Genomic DNA, 14,762 nt, shown 5'->3' with positions numbered 1-14,762 from the left:
TTTGCCAACGCCTCTGTAGTCTTCCTTCACTCCTCTTCATTTCCCCCAGCAGTGCCATTCATTCTGCACAAATGTAAAGACACACTGATGCAATATGCTGCTGCGAGGTCCCGATTTTCCAAGTATATCCAATCCCACTGCAGGAGGCCGTTTAAGCATATATGGAAACACTGCTTTCTTCAGGAAAACATTTAAAGCTGCACACAACCCTACACTTTTCTGAAGACCTTTTGGTTATATACACACATTTACAGCTCAACATGTGCTCAAACGCTCTTCTCGTGGAAGTGGGGCCCTCCAGTAGGCAGATCCCAGTCCTCACACAAAGCCTCTTGAGCACAGGCTGTACGGCTGTACCCACAACGTGGCACTTGTGAGAGGGAGAGCCAGCCCAGACAAAAAAAACAAAAAAAAACCACCAAAAAAGAGACACAGATGCTTGCTCTTCTAAGAATTGGGTCTACTGCGTTGTCTCTCCCTTCAAGGCACAGATGGTTGGGGTGTGGAAAAGACTAGAAAAATGTCCCAGCATGGCCTCAGCTCTGGGAATCATGACAATGGAAAACAAACTGACTATGAAAACAGTTTTCTGCTAAAAGAGGGGAAAAGTCATGGCTTACCACTGAGAGCATAAAGTATGCTGATGGTCAGCTTAAGCTATGTAGAAGAACAGAGGAGCAAGGCCATGCCTATTTTGGTAGCTCCTGATAATTCAAATTATTTAGGCAATACTGAATATACTCATGCTAGAGCCAGCAGGCAGAAATTTTCCTTGTCACGCCTCAGAAGACATAATCTGGCCAAAAATACTGCATGTTAATAGTGGTGCTCGGTCAGGCCTATATAATGAACATGCTTAAGGTATTTCTAAAGGTGTACTGAGGTTGATAACCTGACCACAAAATAATCAAGTGTTGGATCAGCTTCATAACAACCTTTCATACAAAAAAAGTGGACACGTGTGGAAGTTAAGTTTGTGATTAAAAGACACAGCTTAGTGCCTGCAGGTGGCAAACGCTGAAATGGCATTTGAAACAATAAAATGACACAAGTACAAAGGTACAAGACTTGGGTCCAGCAACGGCTGCTGAGGGGGAAAGGATGGATTGTGGTGGTGAGCAGGCTGGAGCTGACACAGCTGTGGAAAGGGCAACTCTCCGGCACTTGTCTCCAGAGAGAAGGTACGACAGGGCCAGATTTAACAACCACAGAAACCACCAGGAATTCTTCCACTAACTTTCCTTCTGCGGGCTGAAAGACAGAAAATCCACCCACCCATGACGCCTTCAGACAGTCAGGGGCAGCAGGATGTGCTGCCACCAGAATTAAAACCAAGACAAAGGTCCAAAGTACGTAACAGGCTTGGAATACACTAGAGGAGGCCCAAAGGTCGCTGCCTGTGCTCAGACAGGCCTTTGCCTCTGACATTATTCCGTTCCAAGCTGACCTGTTGTGGTGGTCTGGCGTGTTTATAGACAGCTTCCCATAGCCCATCTACTACTGCATTGCATTGCATAGAAAGGAACAGGCTGCTGTCGCTCAGGAACAATTTCACATGCCAAAAAAATGTAGGTGTGAGGCTGCAAAGCGTCACCCAGCAGCACAGAGCTAGAATGCCAGGGCAGAAACACGAACCTAACGTTTTAGCATCTGCACCAGCTAACGAGAGGGCAGAAGCAGGCCTAGAGGTGAGGATGCCACCTCTCTTCTGAGTCACTGCTTTTTCCCCACTAAGCCAGGGCAGAACGTTGAAAAGTGCTAAAGACTGACTCATCTAGGATCAAGGCCAAACCACACCTATAGCAGATGGATGCTGCCAGGGTCCGTAGTTTAGTCCTAGTGAGAACCACACCATTGCCTACCTGCTGCTCGAGGAGTCAGCATCAGGCTGCACATTCAGCACGCGCTGTGAGTCGATGCAAATCTTCATGTTGGTCACGATCGGAAACAATGACGGTCCCTGCTGCAGCTTCAGAGCCAGTCGGTACCTGGGGGCCTCTTCCCGAGAGCATCTTCCCAGCAAGCCCTGTGCCAGCACACGCTGAGGGGCAGCTCTGGTAAGCTGCTCTGATCTGAGCCCGCCTCCTTCTTCGCACCCTGTTCTGCACATCCAAACAGGAGAGGACTGGCGTTAAGGAGAGAAGGGGCGCCTCACCTTGAAGGTTGTGTGTGGAGCCAAGCCACACTGGCATCCCCAACAGCAAGCTGTGCAGAGGTCCGGTGCCTGATGCCCCACGCCTCTGGTAGGCTGGGAACACGGAGAAATCGGTGTCGAGCCTTGAAGGCTACATCGCGTGTTCGTCCTAAACAGGTCATATAAATTCAACAAGTCTACATGCACTTTCCAAAAGGCTTCTGACAACACGGTTCTTCTCACACTGTAGTACTAGTAGGTTACAAGGAACTACTCTAAGTGTGCATCTTCACACTTCCCCAGTTTCCCCATGTCTTCTTTCCAGTTTCTACACCCAGCCCTGCATCTCCCTCCCTCCACCCTGCCTCACTTTCCCCAGCCACCAGACTCCTACACCCTGGGCTGTCCACCGTGTTCCTCCCCCGAAAGCACTTCCCTACTCCTTGCTTTTGCTCCCTACAGAGAATAAATATGTAAGTTTGGAGCCGCCACCTCTAACCGCCCCAGTTACGAACCAAATGCCTGGGCACAGACCTCACCTCAGAGCACAGGCAGTTTCGGCAGCTCACCTTGCTCCGGGGTAGGGGCACGGCGGCCCCCAGGCAAGGCAGCCACCTGAGGAAGCACTGCCCCCCGCAGCAGCCCACCACGGTGACCTTGTGGCCCTGCTGTCACAGGGGAGCTGCTCCGCTGTGCCTGCTGGGGCGAACTGGGGTGCAGGGACCTTACCGGCTGCTGAACAAGTGTGGGGCAAGGGGGGCAGCCTGGTATGGACTATACCCCCCGTAACGCCCCAGTTCACCTCCTCCCCCGGGAAGGTCACCCACCGAGGCGCAGGAGTGGGGCGAGAAACGATCCTATAAACCAGCCTGGTATATGACTCAGATAACCATCTTTTATTTGGTTCTTTTTTGCTTTTGTTTTGTGTTTTGTTTTGTTTTGTTTTTTTCTTTAAAAGTGGTATGTTAACATCAGGTCTTTTTCTACATTTTCAGAGCTCTGTACAGGTCTTAAAAGGAAATAAGCAATGCTTAATGTACAAAATAAAAACAGAAAACTAGAAAAATCTGAATAGAACGGAGCAAGTTGCTGTCAGGGATACAGTACAAATTAGTAATTAGACGTCATCTGAAGTGCAATACCACTGCAGTAAGGATGAGTTAAGGAATGAAATAAAAATACTCTATTTTAAACAAACAGTATATATATATATTTTTATATGTATATATTTTACAGATAGTAGACCCAGTGATATCTGTAGAATTGTAAAAACATATTTACAAATAACTTTTTTTTTTTTTTAACATTACATATACATCAGCACCATAGTAAGAAAGGAAAAAAAAAAACCCAAACAAACCAACCCCAAATCTAATAAAATCTACCTCTCTAGTACTTGGTCCCAGTACGGAGTATTTGGAGGAAGCTTAATAAAGACAACAGAGACTCAGTCTTCAACACCATTTATTCCCCAAAGCCTGTACCTCCCTGACGCACACGGATTTGCACGTGGCTGCTGCATGGTGGTCGTGTGTATCTAAACCCTCATTTCCCAGCTCTGTGTCGGCAGGCGACCCTCGGCCACTCGCTCCCAAGAAAGGAACGCTGCTGTGCCGTCCCCAGCGCCGTCCCCCGCGCCATCCCCATGGAGCGGGCTTGCTGCCTCCTCATCCTGGCACCTCTGTCACACAGGGCAGGACAGGTACGTGCCACAGCAGCTCGTCGCTCCCTCACCCACGCGCTCACGCAGACACACACGCACGCACGATGCCCTCCTACCTTCAGGGTACCACTTCTCCCACTGTTTGCCTGTCCCTTCTGTCCCAGCTAGCCCTACCAAGAGCCGCTTACCCGCAAGATGGACTGAAAACTTTGGCTGGTGCTCTCTTTCACTGAATTAGTAGGGCCCAACCGGGCTCCGGCTGAAGCAGCAGACAGGCAAACCCCTATCGTCTTCAGTAGGAACTGGCAGAGGTCCTTGTGCTGTATTTTAAAAAGGGGTTAGCTAAAAGAGATGTAGTAAAGCATTTTTTAAAAATTTAGCAGTCAGGGCAAACTGGATTGATAGCTCACCTTGACCAGCTAGTCCATATTAAAAATGCAGCTAGTCCTGCTCACATTATAGCATATAAAACAGATACTTCCCCTGTCCAGGTAAGCCCTGCCAGGGATTACTGCACAAAAGGGAACCGTAAAGGTGCGCCGAGATGGTTCCAGGCCCATTTTGCTCCCACTCCTTAATGCGATGCATACCTGTGCTCCACAGGGAAAGGCAGGACTTCAAAATGCAAAATGCCAAGCCCCTCAGCTCCCGTGGATTTCAGTGCTCAGCACTTTGCATCGTCGGGCCCAAGGAGAGCGGCGCAAAAGGAGGTAATTGGTAGTTGGTACTGGTAGTTGTACACTAGAGACACTTTCGCTGCAGAGCACGTCTTATGGCTCACAAAGGCCAGCGTTAGGCCAAAAGTTCCCAAACTTTTTGGATTGTGGATCATGTTAACATTTTTTATGCACCACTATATAACCTGATAAGCAGCTCTCAACTGAAAACACTAAAAAGGTGATAGGTTTTGGAGGACAGCTTACCTCAGCCTCAGAATGCAGCTTGGGGACTGCTGCTTCAGACATTCAGAACGGCTGGCATCTCAGTATTGTGCAAGACGCATCACAACTTCATTACAGTGCTGCTCAGCACCGGTCCACACAGTGGAGATAGTGATGCATCGCTATTACCTAAGAGCTTATTTGGGCAGACCCTGTGTTTGTAATAACTACATCAATTATTTTACCCATCCATGAATGATCTTTCGAGTAGTCCTTCACTGGTTCCTGTTCTTCAAATACTGCAGTGAATTTTACCCCGGCAAACCAGAGAGATTAGAACAGACATCTGTTTAAAACCGAAGATCAGGTTGCGTATAACATCACATCGAGAGCCCAGGCATGCCAGGGCAATATCACTTGCCAAACTTGCACTTCTCAAGAGGAGAGGAGAAACTCATTCTGCATGCCAAACCCTGCCTGCACATTTCCTCATGCCTGTTTTCTCCTGGCCTGCCTGCCCCTTTTGTGGCAGTTGTCGCTCACCTTGCTTGCCACTGAAGGATAGGAGGGGAAGTAAGCGAACTCAAAACATACTGGGGAGGAAGGAGAGAGAGAGACCCCCACTTAAGACCTGTGCTGATGTCTTTTGGTACCTCTTCACCCTTCAACACTGTTTGAAGCTGCTGTTCTGCACCCCCAGGCAGCAGATCCACACCAAAGTGCTCCGACAGGGAAGTGCTACTGCAAGTCCCAAGGGGACTAAATAGCTCATTAAGTTAACCCTGCCACCTAAGCCATCTCTAGCAGCAGTCCCCTAATCAAACTGTCCTCACCACACTGCCAAATTTATGTTCTCCTACACTTCTATTGGATTTTTATCACTCCGCGGTGAAAACGGTGACCTGCCTGTGACTGTTTAGGTTTGTCCTGTGTGTGCTGCACATCCCTCGTGACAGCCCAGAGCTGGCCCTGTGGGTTTGGCCGTGGCTCAGCGAGACCCGCTTACCCCTGGGGCTAAGCCCGTTTCTGGCCAGGGCCCGTGCGATCGCCCGCAGGCATCTTTAGGCTCACTCCTGGCTGTTTTCATCTGCTCCCCTGAGAGTTGCAGCGATTGCAGTTACAAGAGGTGGGAGATACTGGGACTGCGCCACTCAACTGTGCAATGAAGCCTCACTTCAGCGGGGAAGGAACAAAAGTTCCCAACCAGAGGCATCAGCTGGCTTTTCCAGTTTCCCCATTCTGCCCTCCCTATCCCCCCCACCCCCACAGCGGGTGCTGCCACACAACGGAGATTGCTTGGTGGAAGTCTTGGGATGCCGATGTTTTCATCGTCCCCTGAATCTTCCAAAGTTGGCTACAGATCAGCTTAGTTTGCACGATTAAAAACAAAAGAAAACAAAATAACCCCAAACTAAACCAATTCGAACAAAAAAACAACAATCCAAGGATGGGGAGAACATCCAGCTCTCTCTCTTCTTTTTTCAAATGCAACAACCAAAGCTCCAGACTATACAAGCCCATTCACTGGGGGTTTCCAAACAACTCATCAAGTTCTTGTATCCACTCATCCCCTGGTCCGCTCTTAATGATGGAGTCCACAAGGTCTGCGCCCTCTGCTAAACTGGAGAACGACCCCCCTGCTCCTTCATTACTGTAGTTGTAGGATATGTCCTGAGTGGGATTCCTCTCGTAGGCCTGGCCTTGGCTGCTCTGAGCAAAGTTACCACCTGGCATTTGCTGCGTTGGAGGCTGGCTAAAGCCAGACATAGCAGGGACCCCTTGGCTTATTGCAGGCATTACCATCGGCCTGGCCTGGCTGGCTCCTTGTTGCCCAGGTAGTGGCTGCAGCAACTGTCTCCCCATCGCTGGGTTCAGGGCTCTTACTGTCCCACCCGTGTCCACAACTGTCTGTGGGAAATGTTGCTTGGACAGCCGCGGCTGCCCAGCCTGCATCGGGTACGTTGTGCCGTTGTTGAAGGGCCCCATTTCACCGCTAGTCCTTCCGGGGACACCTTGTAAGCCTCGCTGCTGCCAGTTTTGTGTTCCTTGAGGGACGGTCCCCATCAGGTTTTGAAGTCGTGGTGCTTGTGGCCTGGGTAAGACCTGGCCCACGGGTCCTTTCATCTGCTGCTGATGCTGGGGAAGAGCAGAGTTTACCAGCATGTTCTGACCAAAATTGCCGACCATTCCCACCGCTTGTCCAGAGGCGGTCTGCCTCGTTCCCTGGCCTGTGTTATGTGCCATGTTCATGCCACTTTGGTTTGGGTGCTGCAACATTTGGCTCATCCCTGTGCTCATACTGTACATTCCCGGCTGGCTGGAAGAGGCGTTGCTGTAAGGAGCCATGCCCATGTCTGACTGGCCTGCGGTCGTGGGCAGTGTGCTCGGGTTCTGGGAGGGACCCATTGCCATCATGCTCGCATTCTGGGCCATCATTCGGGATGTCCTCATGCTCTGGAGTGCTGCTTGGTTTCTCACGGCTGCTATATCCTGGGGAGAACCTACACCAAAAAGGGAGGAAGGTAAGGAAAAAAATCAGAGTCCTGTAAATCTTAACTAACGTTCCTTTGCATAAGAGACAACCTGTAGGAGCCTTCTGCATCACAGTAAGATTTCAGATCGCTGTGCTTTCTGAGCGAATAAATTATTGTTTCATGTGAAGGTTAGCAGTGAGCTAGAAGGTTATCCATCCTGGGGAGATGTGCTTGCTGCCTAACGTTTGTTGTGTTTCAGAGATTGTATGTTCCCCAACTCGCTCTGGCTGCACCCTCTGTCCCGACCTGCCAAGTCCCCTCTCCTTGAGGGTGACAGTTCACACAGCTCAAGCGCTGCCCTAAACAGGAATCGCCGATCACGTTATGGATTCGATTTGTGAAGCGGGACGCTGTTCAGCAGAGAATACCATCAATAGAGACTAGCAGCCTAATTTCCCTTAAGGCCTAAAACGAGGCTGGCAAGATTAAAAGGCCAATGATTTACCCACTAAGTAATTCTCAATTATGACAATTTTGGGATGCGTACCCCAAGGTATTCATGGCTTCAGGTTTTTGAAGAATCCAGGCGACACAACTGCATGCCTGATGCGTGATTACAGCCATGGTTGCCTCCCTGATAACCACCTTCCCAGGTACCTAAGCTAGACAGCCACAGAAGCTGCAGGGCTAAAACAGGCCTGCCTTTTCCTTACTTCACTAGGATCAGAGCTTAAATTTTTAAGAAGTGACCTGAGAGTCAAAGTCCCCTTTCTAAAGCAAATGTGAGTCTTCCTTTTTGTGTGTATTTTTTTTTCCCCAGGACCAGTGACAATGTGCACCCTCCTCTGTTAAAAAAAAAAAATAATAAAACCACTCCCTAAGACTTCAAAGGTGTGTATGCACTGTGGTTCAGTAGCACTCATCTCCTTCAGATAAGCCTAATTCAGCTTGTAGCAAGCAAATGAGAAAGCTTCCACCCGTCTTCTTCAATGGCAGCAAAGCAGCTGAACTTCAGTTTACCATTTGAAGCTCTCTTTTGAATATCTCCATTTTCCATTTTCAAGGCTTACTTTTGAAAGACATGTCAGGCTTAGAAGGCCAATCAATTTTTTAATAGCTCAGGAGGCACAGATGAATGGATTTTCTATAGCATTGTTACGGATTAAGTCTATGGAAAGAAGAAAAATTGTTTTTTGGGGACATTTAAAGCAGGGAGAGTGTATTAGTGAATTGACATTATAAGCACATTTTACTCCACCTTAGGCCAGCGATGGGAAACCAGAAAATCCTAACCTTGTTAAATTCCCCACCGTGGCAGATAACTGAACCATGCTTGTGTCTTCCTTTCAGGGGTGGGGGGAGCTATCGATTTCTGGGAAGCCAACATGCTTCTGTATTTACTATCTTTATTTAAAAACAATTACCAGAGCTCTGATTATGCCATGGGTCTACTGTGGTTTTCAGCCACCATACCGAACTAAACACAATGCTCTGCAGCTGAAGCTCTAAGAGTATAAGGCACACAATTACTCCCAGCTCAAACATTATTAAATGCAAGGTATAAATATAAAATGGTTGCTTTAAGAGTCATGAACTGTACGACAAAATCTGAATGTTCTTAAATCAATCCCTATCTGTTGTCCCTCAGTGGCAGACAACATGCTTGAACATCTGTGGGGAACAGAGAACACTGGGCTGTGTTATTCACGTTGGCTTGGTTTCCATGAGGAATAGGTACGAATAAAGGAAATGTCATTTCTATAGTTTTGCACATAATGCAGAGGACGGCTACATCTCCTTTTTGCTGCAGCAGGACAAGCTTCTAAAGGATGCTTTTAGCTCCAACATACAGATAAATGAAACATTTTGTAGCATGAAGAGAGACCATCTGGCTCTAAACTGAACAGGGCAAATGTAGTGGCAGCTTTTTACTTTATCTGTGCTATGAAACCATCTTCTTAATGATCGGCACCGGGGTCCCCTTGATCTTTCTTAATTTAGATCACCTCCTCCTTCCATGATTAGAAGCAGTCTCTTTTTACAATGACTTCAGCAAGTGTTTAAGACACAGATAGTATTAAAAACTTACTTAATGCATCTTTAGCTATTTTTTTAAATTGAAAACAGCAGCTGAAAACCTCCAATGGAGTCACTACCAGCAAGTGGTTCAAAAACTACTTTTGTTAACTACCCTGCTTAGCTTAAGAGACAGGAGATCAGACAAGGAGCAGTTAAAAGAAAGATGCAACAGATTTTAAGGTTTTGGGCCACCTTCTGGTCTCATTTACACATAACCTACTGCACTGGATTACAGTCTTGTGACTAGATACAAAAATGGTGAAATATTTATATTTAAATTACCTCATTTATGAAAATTAATTCCTTGCTCTGTCAGATTAGCCTAAACTCTCTTCTCCATTTCTTTTAAATAATACATATGAAGGCAAGGTTTCAAAGAACCATTAATGCAGAAAGATTTTACATGTGCATCTCAATGTATGGCAGTGCACACACATACATTTTGATTTTGCAAATGAATTGCTGGGAGAAAAGAATTGTTTCATACAGAATTTATGCTGCCACAGATAAAAATGAGAAGGTGCTTAGAAGAAGCCACTCTGATATATACAAGCAGAAGATCTGGCTGCCTGTGCACTTTCCGCATACAAGAACTACAATACACTTGCCTCCCTTGTTTTCTGTTGCAGTTACATGACACGATCATGAATATACAGCACATGTGCATGTTCGTTTCATGTCCGTTTAGAATCCATGGCTAGTGAAGACATTCAGCTGATGCTTTGCAGCTGAAAAGCTCAGAATTAACTTCTTTTCCTAAAGCAAAACGATTGTACTTACATTCTTCAGTTATCTGCAAGCACATTGAAATAACACTTGCTTTTTTTGAGATAATTAAAAACTCTCCATTTACATCTTGGGTATTTCACTGTGTCTCCCACACCTGACATCTGTCAGTCACTTCTCTAGATAAGGATGACCTCTGTGAAATTCTCTGCTCATCAAATTGGAAAAAGTGGGGAATGAAGAGGTGTAAAACCAAGATACAGTGAGAGACACTAGATGGAGGGGAAAAAAAAAAAAAGCATAATGAGAGTGGTGGCAAACAAGATAAATCCTAGAATCCAGATGTCAAAGAGGCAAAACAAATGTCAAATTAAAAATGCAGCTTTTGCTGAGCGGAGCAGAAAGGAAATTAGAAATGTAACTAAATACACAAACCTGGGCATTCCCCTTTGGTAAAAGATGTGGTATTTGCAAGCATGCAACAGCCTGTCTTCCTGTTTTGGCACACTGCTTAAACCCTGGCCTTCATAAAATGCATGAACTTTCATGTGCCTGCTACAGGAGCATATATCGGCTCCAATACAGGAAAAAGAATTTGACTTTTACCTTGGAACTGATTGACCTGTTGCACCGGATACGGGCTCCGCTGTTGCTGCAGATGCTGCCGAGGCAAATGTGACTGCTGCTGCAACTGCTGAAAATGAATGAGGGAAAGAAAGCAGAAAAAGATGATTAATTAATTAGCGAGCTGAGAAAGGGGCTGGTGGCAAAAGTACTGCAGCAGAACTGCAGCATTTCTTATCTAGCAAACTGTTCTGGAGAGACAAGCAGAATCATTAGAAGAGTCCTCCTGAGAGCACTTGGGCTACTCAGCACACAGACTCTCTGGTTCAAAAAGGAATAAGCATCGAGGCTAACATCATCTCTCCTTAATAACAACCACTTCATCCCGACCTCTACAGTGTGACCTTAACTGTCTCCAAGCTGAAAGGAGAGGGAGGGATATAAAATAACTTTGCCCACTTATGTCTGAGGGCAACTGTAGCCACACACCCTTTCCTTCGGCCAGCCCTGCCAAAGTCTAGAGGTTTGTGCTCCTGGTACAAGACTTTCCTCCACCTCTGCACTTAAACCACACTGCTGCAAGGAGTACTGCATCCTGACCTGAGCACTGTGGCTAGGACCATTCCCGAGCCAAACAGAAAGGGCTACTAAGGCACATTTCCTCTTGTGCTTCAGGGAATGATAGTTGGGAAGCAGGTGATTGCAAAATGTCTCCCTCCCTTGATCCAGCCCACACTGTTTCTCCGTGATCATTTTCTATGAATACTCATGCATCTAAACCAGAATCCAGGGCTGATTATAAAAACAAAGAGTGTTTACCAGAGCTTTCAAAGCCTAGGGTATACTTGACTAAGCACTTACTAAAAGGACGTGTCCTGGTGCTTCATCTGCAGCTGTACAAATACTGTGTCCAAACCCAACGATGTGTAACGAAGGTAAGAGAACGGCAAAGATTGGAAAGAGCAAGTACTAATCCCCGTGTTCATAAATGTGTGTTACAAACCATCAAAAGGATAAAGGGAACCTTGTTAGGCACAAAACACCCAAAAGCTAGGAGCCTGAGGACTGTGACTTTGTCACTTTTCATCTATGCCAGCACACTTGACAGCCTCAGCCTTGTGGTTTTTCAACACTTTCAGGTTTGCCTCCAGCAGCCAAGACAGCGACTGGCTCTCAGCTTTATGCAGTTGAATCGACCTAATCCACGATGGGCGAACGTGACTGCATCCTCACTCTTCTGCACTTGTTCACCCCTGAACTGCTTCATGCATCTTTATCCTGAATATTTCTAGGAGCATCCTTCCTCTTCACTGGGGGTGAATTTTTCTGTTTCTCAGGAGGACCACGAGAAGAGGGGAAGGCTATCAGTATGCCTGTGGCTATACAACATGCACAAGTTCTAACACAAATTAAAGCAGACCCCAGGTCTTAAGCTGTATTTCTCCAGCAAGAGAGCTGAAGCCAAGCTTAAAGCAGCTACAGACCCCTCAGAACATTACCTAGGTAACACTGGGGGACTGCAAGTTTAAACTTGGGTATGAACTTACAGGCACGGAACAGTGTGACTTCCCACTGACTTTCTCCTGGGTTGCTTTTAAACTACAGCTGAGTTAAACACGCGCAAGACATCACCATTCAGACTGGGTAATTTAATGTTTACATCGCAAAGCCCGAGAGCTCCACAAGCCAGGTGACAGGCTCCAGTGCAGCAGTTCCACGCTGCCACTGCACGGGCTGGTTTTACTGTTCTCCCACTTCAGCCTCTGGTTCCCCCCTTAATGGTGCCCTCCCTTGTGCTAACATAATTGCTCATACCGGTACATGATAAACCAGATTAAAGAACTGAGCTGGGTAAACACTAGCGTTTTTTCTTTGCCAGGTTACTTTTAACCCATGTCAATTCTTTGTCCCAGATCACTGCACAGCTGTATGTAGCTTTTGCCAGCGCAAGACCAGTCAGAGGTAGGGAAGAGGACCAGCAACTGTAACTGTAGCAGTTTGCTTCTGCCGGAGTAAATGCACCATGAGATACCAGGTTAAGAGCTAACCTCTCTGGTGTCTAAAATCCCATGAGACCGTCAAGCCCATCACTGGGAACGTGGGTGATATTTGCCAAGCTTATGGTAGGACTGAGACAGATGCCTCTTCTTGGATAAGCATTGCTGAAATACTATGATAGGAGCCACCAAAACACAGAAGGAAAGGCTGGTATTGCACTGTCTTGCGCTCGTGCCGTCATACCTGTGTGTGCTGCAGTGCCTGAGACAAACGGGTACTGTACCTGCTCGGCTAGGATCTGCTGCTGCTGCTGCCTTTGCTCTCTTAGAAACTGCTGTTTCTGCTGCTCTATCACGTGGAGCTGGGCTCTCTGCTCAATCAGCATCTGCTTCATGATGGCTGCTTGAGGTTGATTTCCTAGGAAGGGACCCCCCGAGCTCGTGCCCGTGACCACGCTGCTGGAGCCGGGTGGGACTGAAGGCTGCATGGGCCCCGTGGTCCGGGACAGCCCCACTTGATGCTGCTCCTGCGCAAAGAGAGAGAGAAGGCCTTGTTACTCGGGGTGCTCCACCGGCACGGGAAGTTATGGCTCATTAACAAGAGACGTTGACTCTGGGGGTGAAGACTGGAGCTTGACGGAGGTAACAGTCCTCGGAAAGAGGCTCGTGGCCGTGCCACGGGCTGCTCCTCGCAGGCAGCAGGTGGCAGGTTCCCCTTCTCTCCTGGAGGTCAAGCCCACTCAGATAAAGCAAGAGCACTTTTCAGTTCATTAATAGCAAATAAATAAAGCTGCGTACTAGGTTTAATTTCATTCAGGATACGCAGCTTCAGAGTTTTTCTAAAATTCTTCCCCCTTATCATGGAGCCAAGCATATTTTCTCTCCCTTTCTGCTGCCCTTTCCCCATAACAGCAGTTCCGCAGTCACCCGGAGTGAGGAGCGGAGGTTTTGGGTGCACGCAAACAACGGCAGGAGCCGGCTGCATTAATTCCGCCTACATTGCACCCCAGTCGCAGGATTTAACCACAAAACGTGTTTAAGCTTTCCCTCCCCCAGCGAGGGGCCAAAGCCTGAGAGGCCGCAGGGCACATGGTGCCACCGGCACCCTCTCCCAAACCCGCCCTGCTCTGCGTTTCCAATCCAGTTTGCTACCTTGGAGTGCAGGGACACGGAGCCGGAGCAGGCACGGGTAAGCCTCGGCACCCCGGCGGGCAGCGCGCCGCTCTGCCGGCCCGCACCGCTGGCACCCCAGCGCGGTGCCCGGGGAGGCTGCGGCCACCTGCGCCCCCGCCCGCCGGCAGGTGGCGCTGCCCGCCCGCGGCCCGGCCCGCCCGGTGGGGGCACGGCGCGGCGGGGCGGGACCGGGCTCCCCCCGCTGCGGGCAGGGGGGGGCGGGGGACACCGGGAGCGGCGGGCAGCGCTGCCGGGGGGCACCCAGAGACACCCCCCCCCGGGCCGGCGCCAGGCTGCCCCGCTGCCGGGGCAGAAGCAACCCCACGGCCACCAGCGCCCCCGCAGCGCTCCGGAGGGGCCCTGCCCCGAGGCGGGGGGAACAAACAACGCGGGGGGGTGGGTCGACGGCAAAGCAGCAGGTGCAGCGCTGTGCCCCCACGCCTGTAGGTCCAGGTACTCCTCGGTGTAAAAGAGCGTGAAGGGTTTCTCTTGTGCCCCCCAGCCGCTGGCCCCGCAGCAGGGTCGGCAGCGGGGACCCGCCGGGGTGACGCCGCAGCCCGCGTTCGGCCGGTGCGGAACCCCCGGGCCGGCGCCCCCCGCCCCCAGCCTGGGGGTGCGGAACGCCGTGGGGAGCCCTGGCGGGCCGCCCGCAGCGCAAACCACCCGTGCGAGAGCTGCTCCGGGCCAGGAGCACCGGTCGGCAGCACACAGGGGTCTGTGGCGATGGCAGCCCCCCCGCCTCTGCTGGGCTGAGCACGCCGGGGCCGGCGCTGCGGAGCGCTGCTTGCCCGGCAGGACCGGCCTCGACGTGTGCTCCTTAGAAGCTCCTTAATTGTTTTATAGAGACGGGTACTAATTCAAAAGCACTAACTCGACGGAAAGGATCTCTGTCACTTGAGGGTCCTTTGGGCAAAGCTTGCCAGGGTGAGGTTTGGGATTCTTCTGCTTCATCGACGGTTTGAGTTACGTCAATTACCGTGTGATTGAGAATGTATAGAAAAGTAATCTTATGACGGCCACGCCAACCCAGTCAATGCACGGGTTAAAATCAATGCTCGAGTGTACCTTTGG

The 14,762-nt window shown here is 49.2% G+C and overlaps 1 protein-coding gene across 2 annotated transcripts in view; it reads right to left on the bottom strand.

The window, feature by feature from the left end:
• Positions 1-3,011: 3,011 nt before the first annotated feature.
• MAML3 (mastermind like transcriptional coactivator 3) overlaps positions 3,012-14,762 on the bottom strand; it is a 251,874-nt gene continuing 240,123 nt past the window's right edge. The window contains exons 3-5 of one of the 2 annotated variants that reach the window (XM_037397463.1): positions 12,803-13,045; positions 10,564-10,651; positions 3,012-7,179 (exon numbers count right to left, since the gene is read on the bottom strand). In XM_037397463.1, the coding sequence (XP_037253360.1) occupies positions 6,200-7,179; positions 10,564-10,651; positions 12,803-13,045 (1,311 nt within the window). In that variant the 3' untranslated portion in view covers positions 3,012-6,199. The remainder of the gene's footprint in view (positions 7,180-10,563; positions 10,652-12,802; positions 13,046-14,762) is intronic. The other variant, XM_037397474.1, reaches the window with a different exon arrangement.

The sequence above is a fragment of the Falco rusticolus genome, chromosome 1 (genome assembly GCF_015220075.1).
Source record: "Falco rusticolus isolate bFalRus1 chromosome 1, bFalRus1.pri, whole genome shotgun sequence".
In the NCBI taxonomy this organism is placed as follows: Eukaryota; Metazoa; Chordata; class Aves; order Falconiformes; family Falconidae; genus Falco; species Falco rusticolus.
The sequence above is the reverse complement of the archived record's forward strand: the minus strand, read 5'-3'. Positions and strand labels throughout refer to the sequence as shown.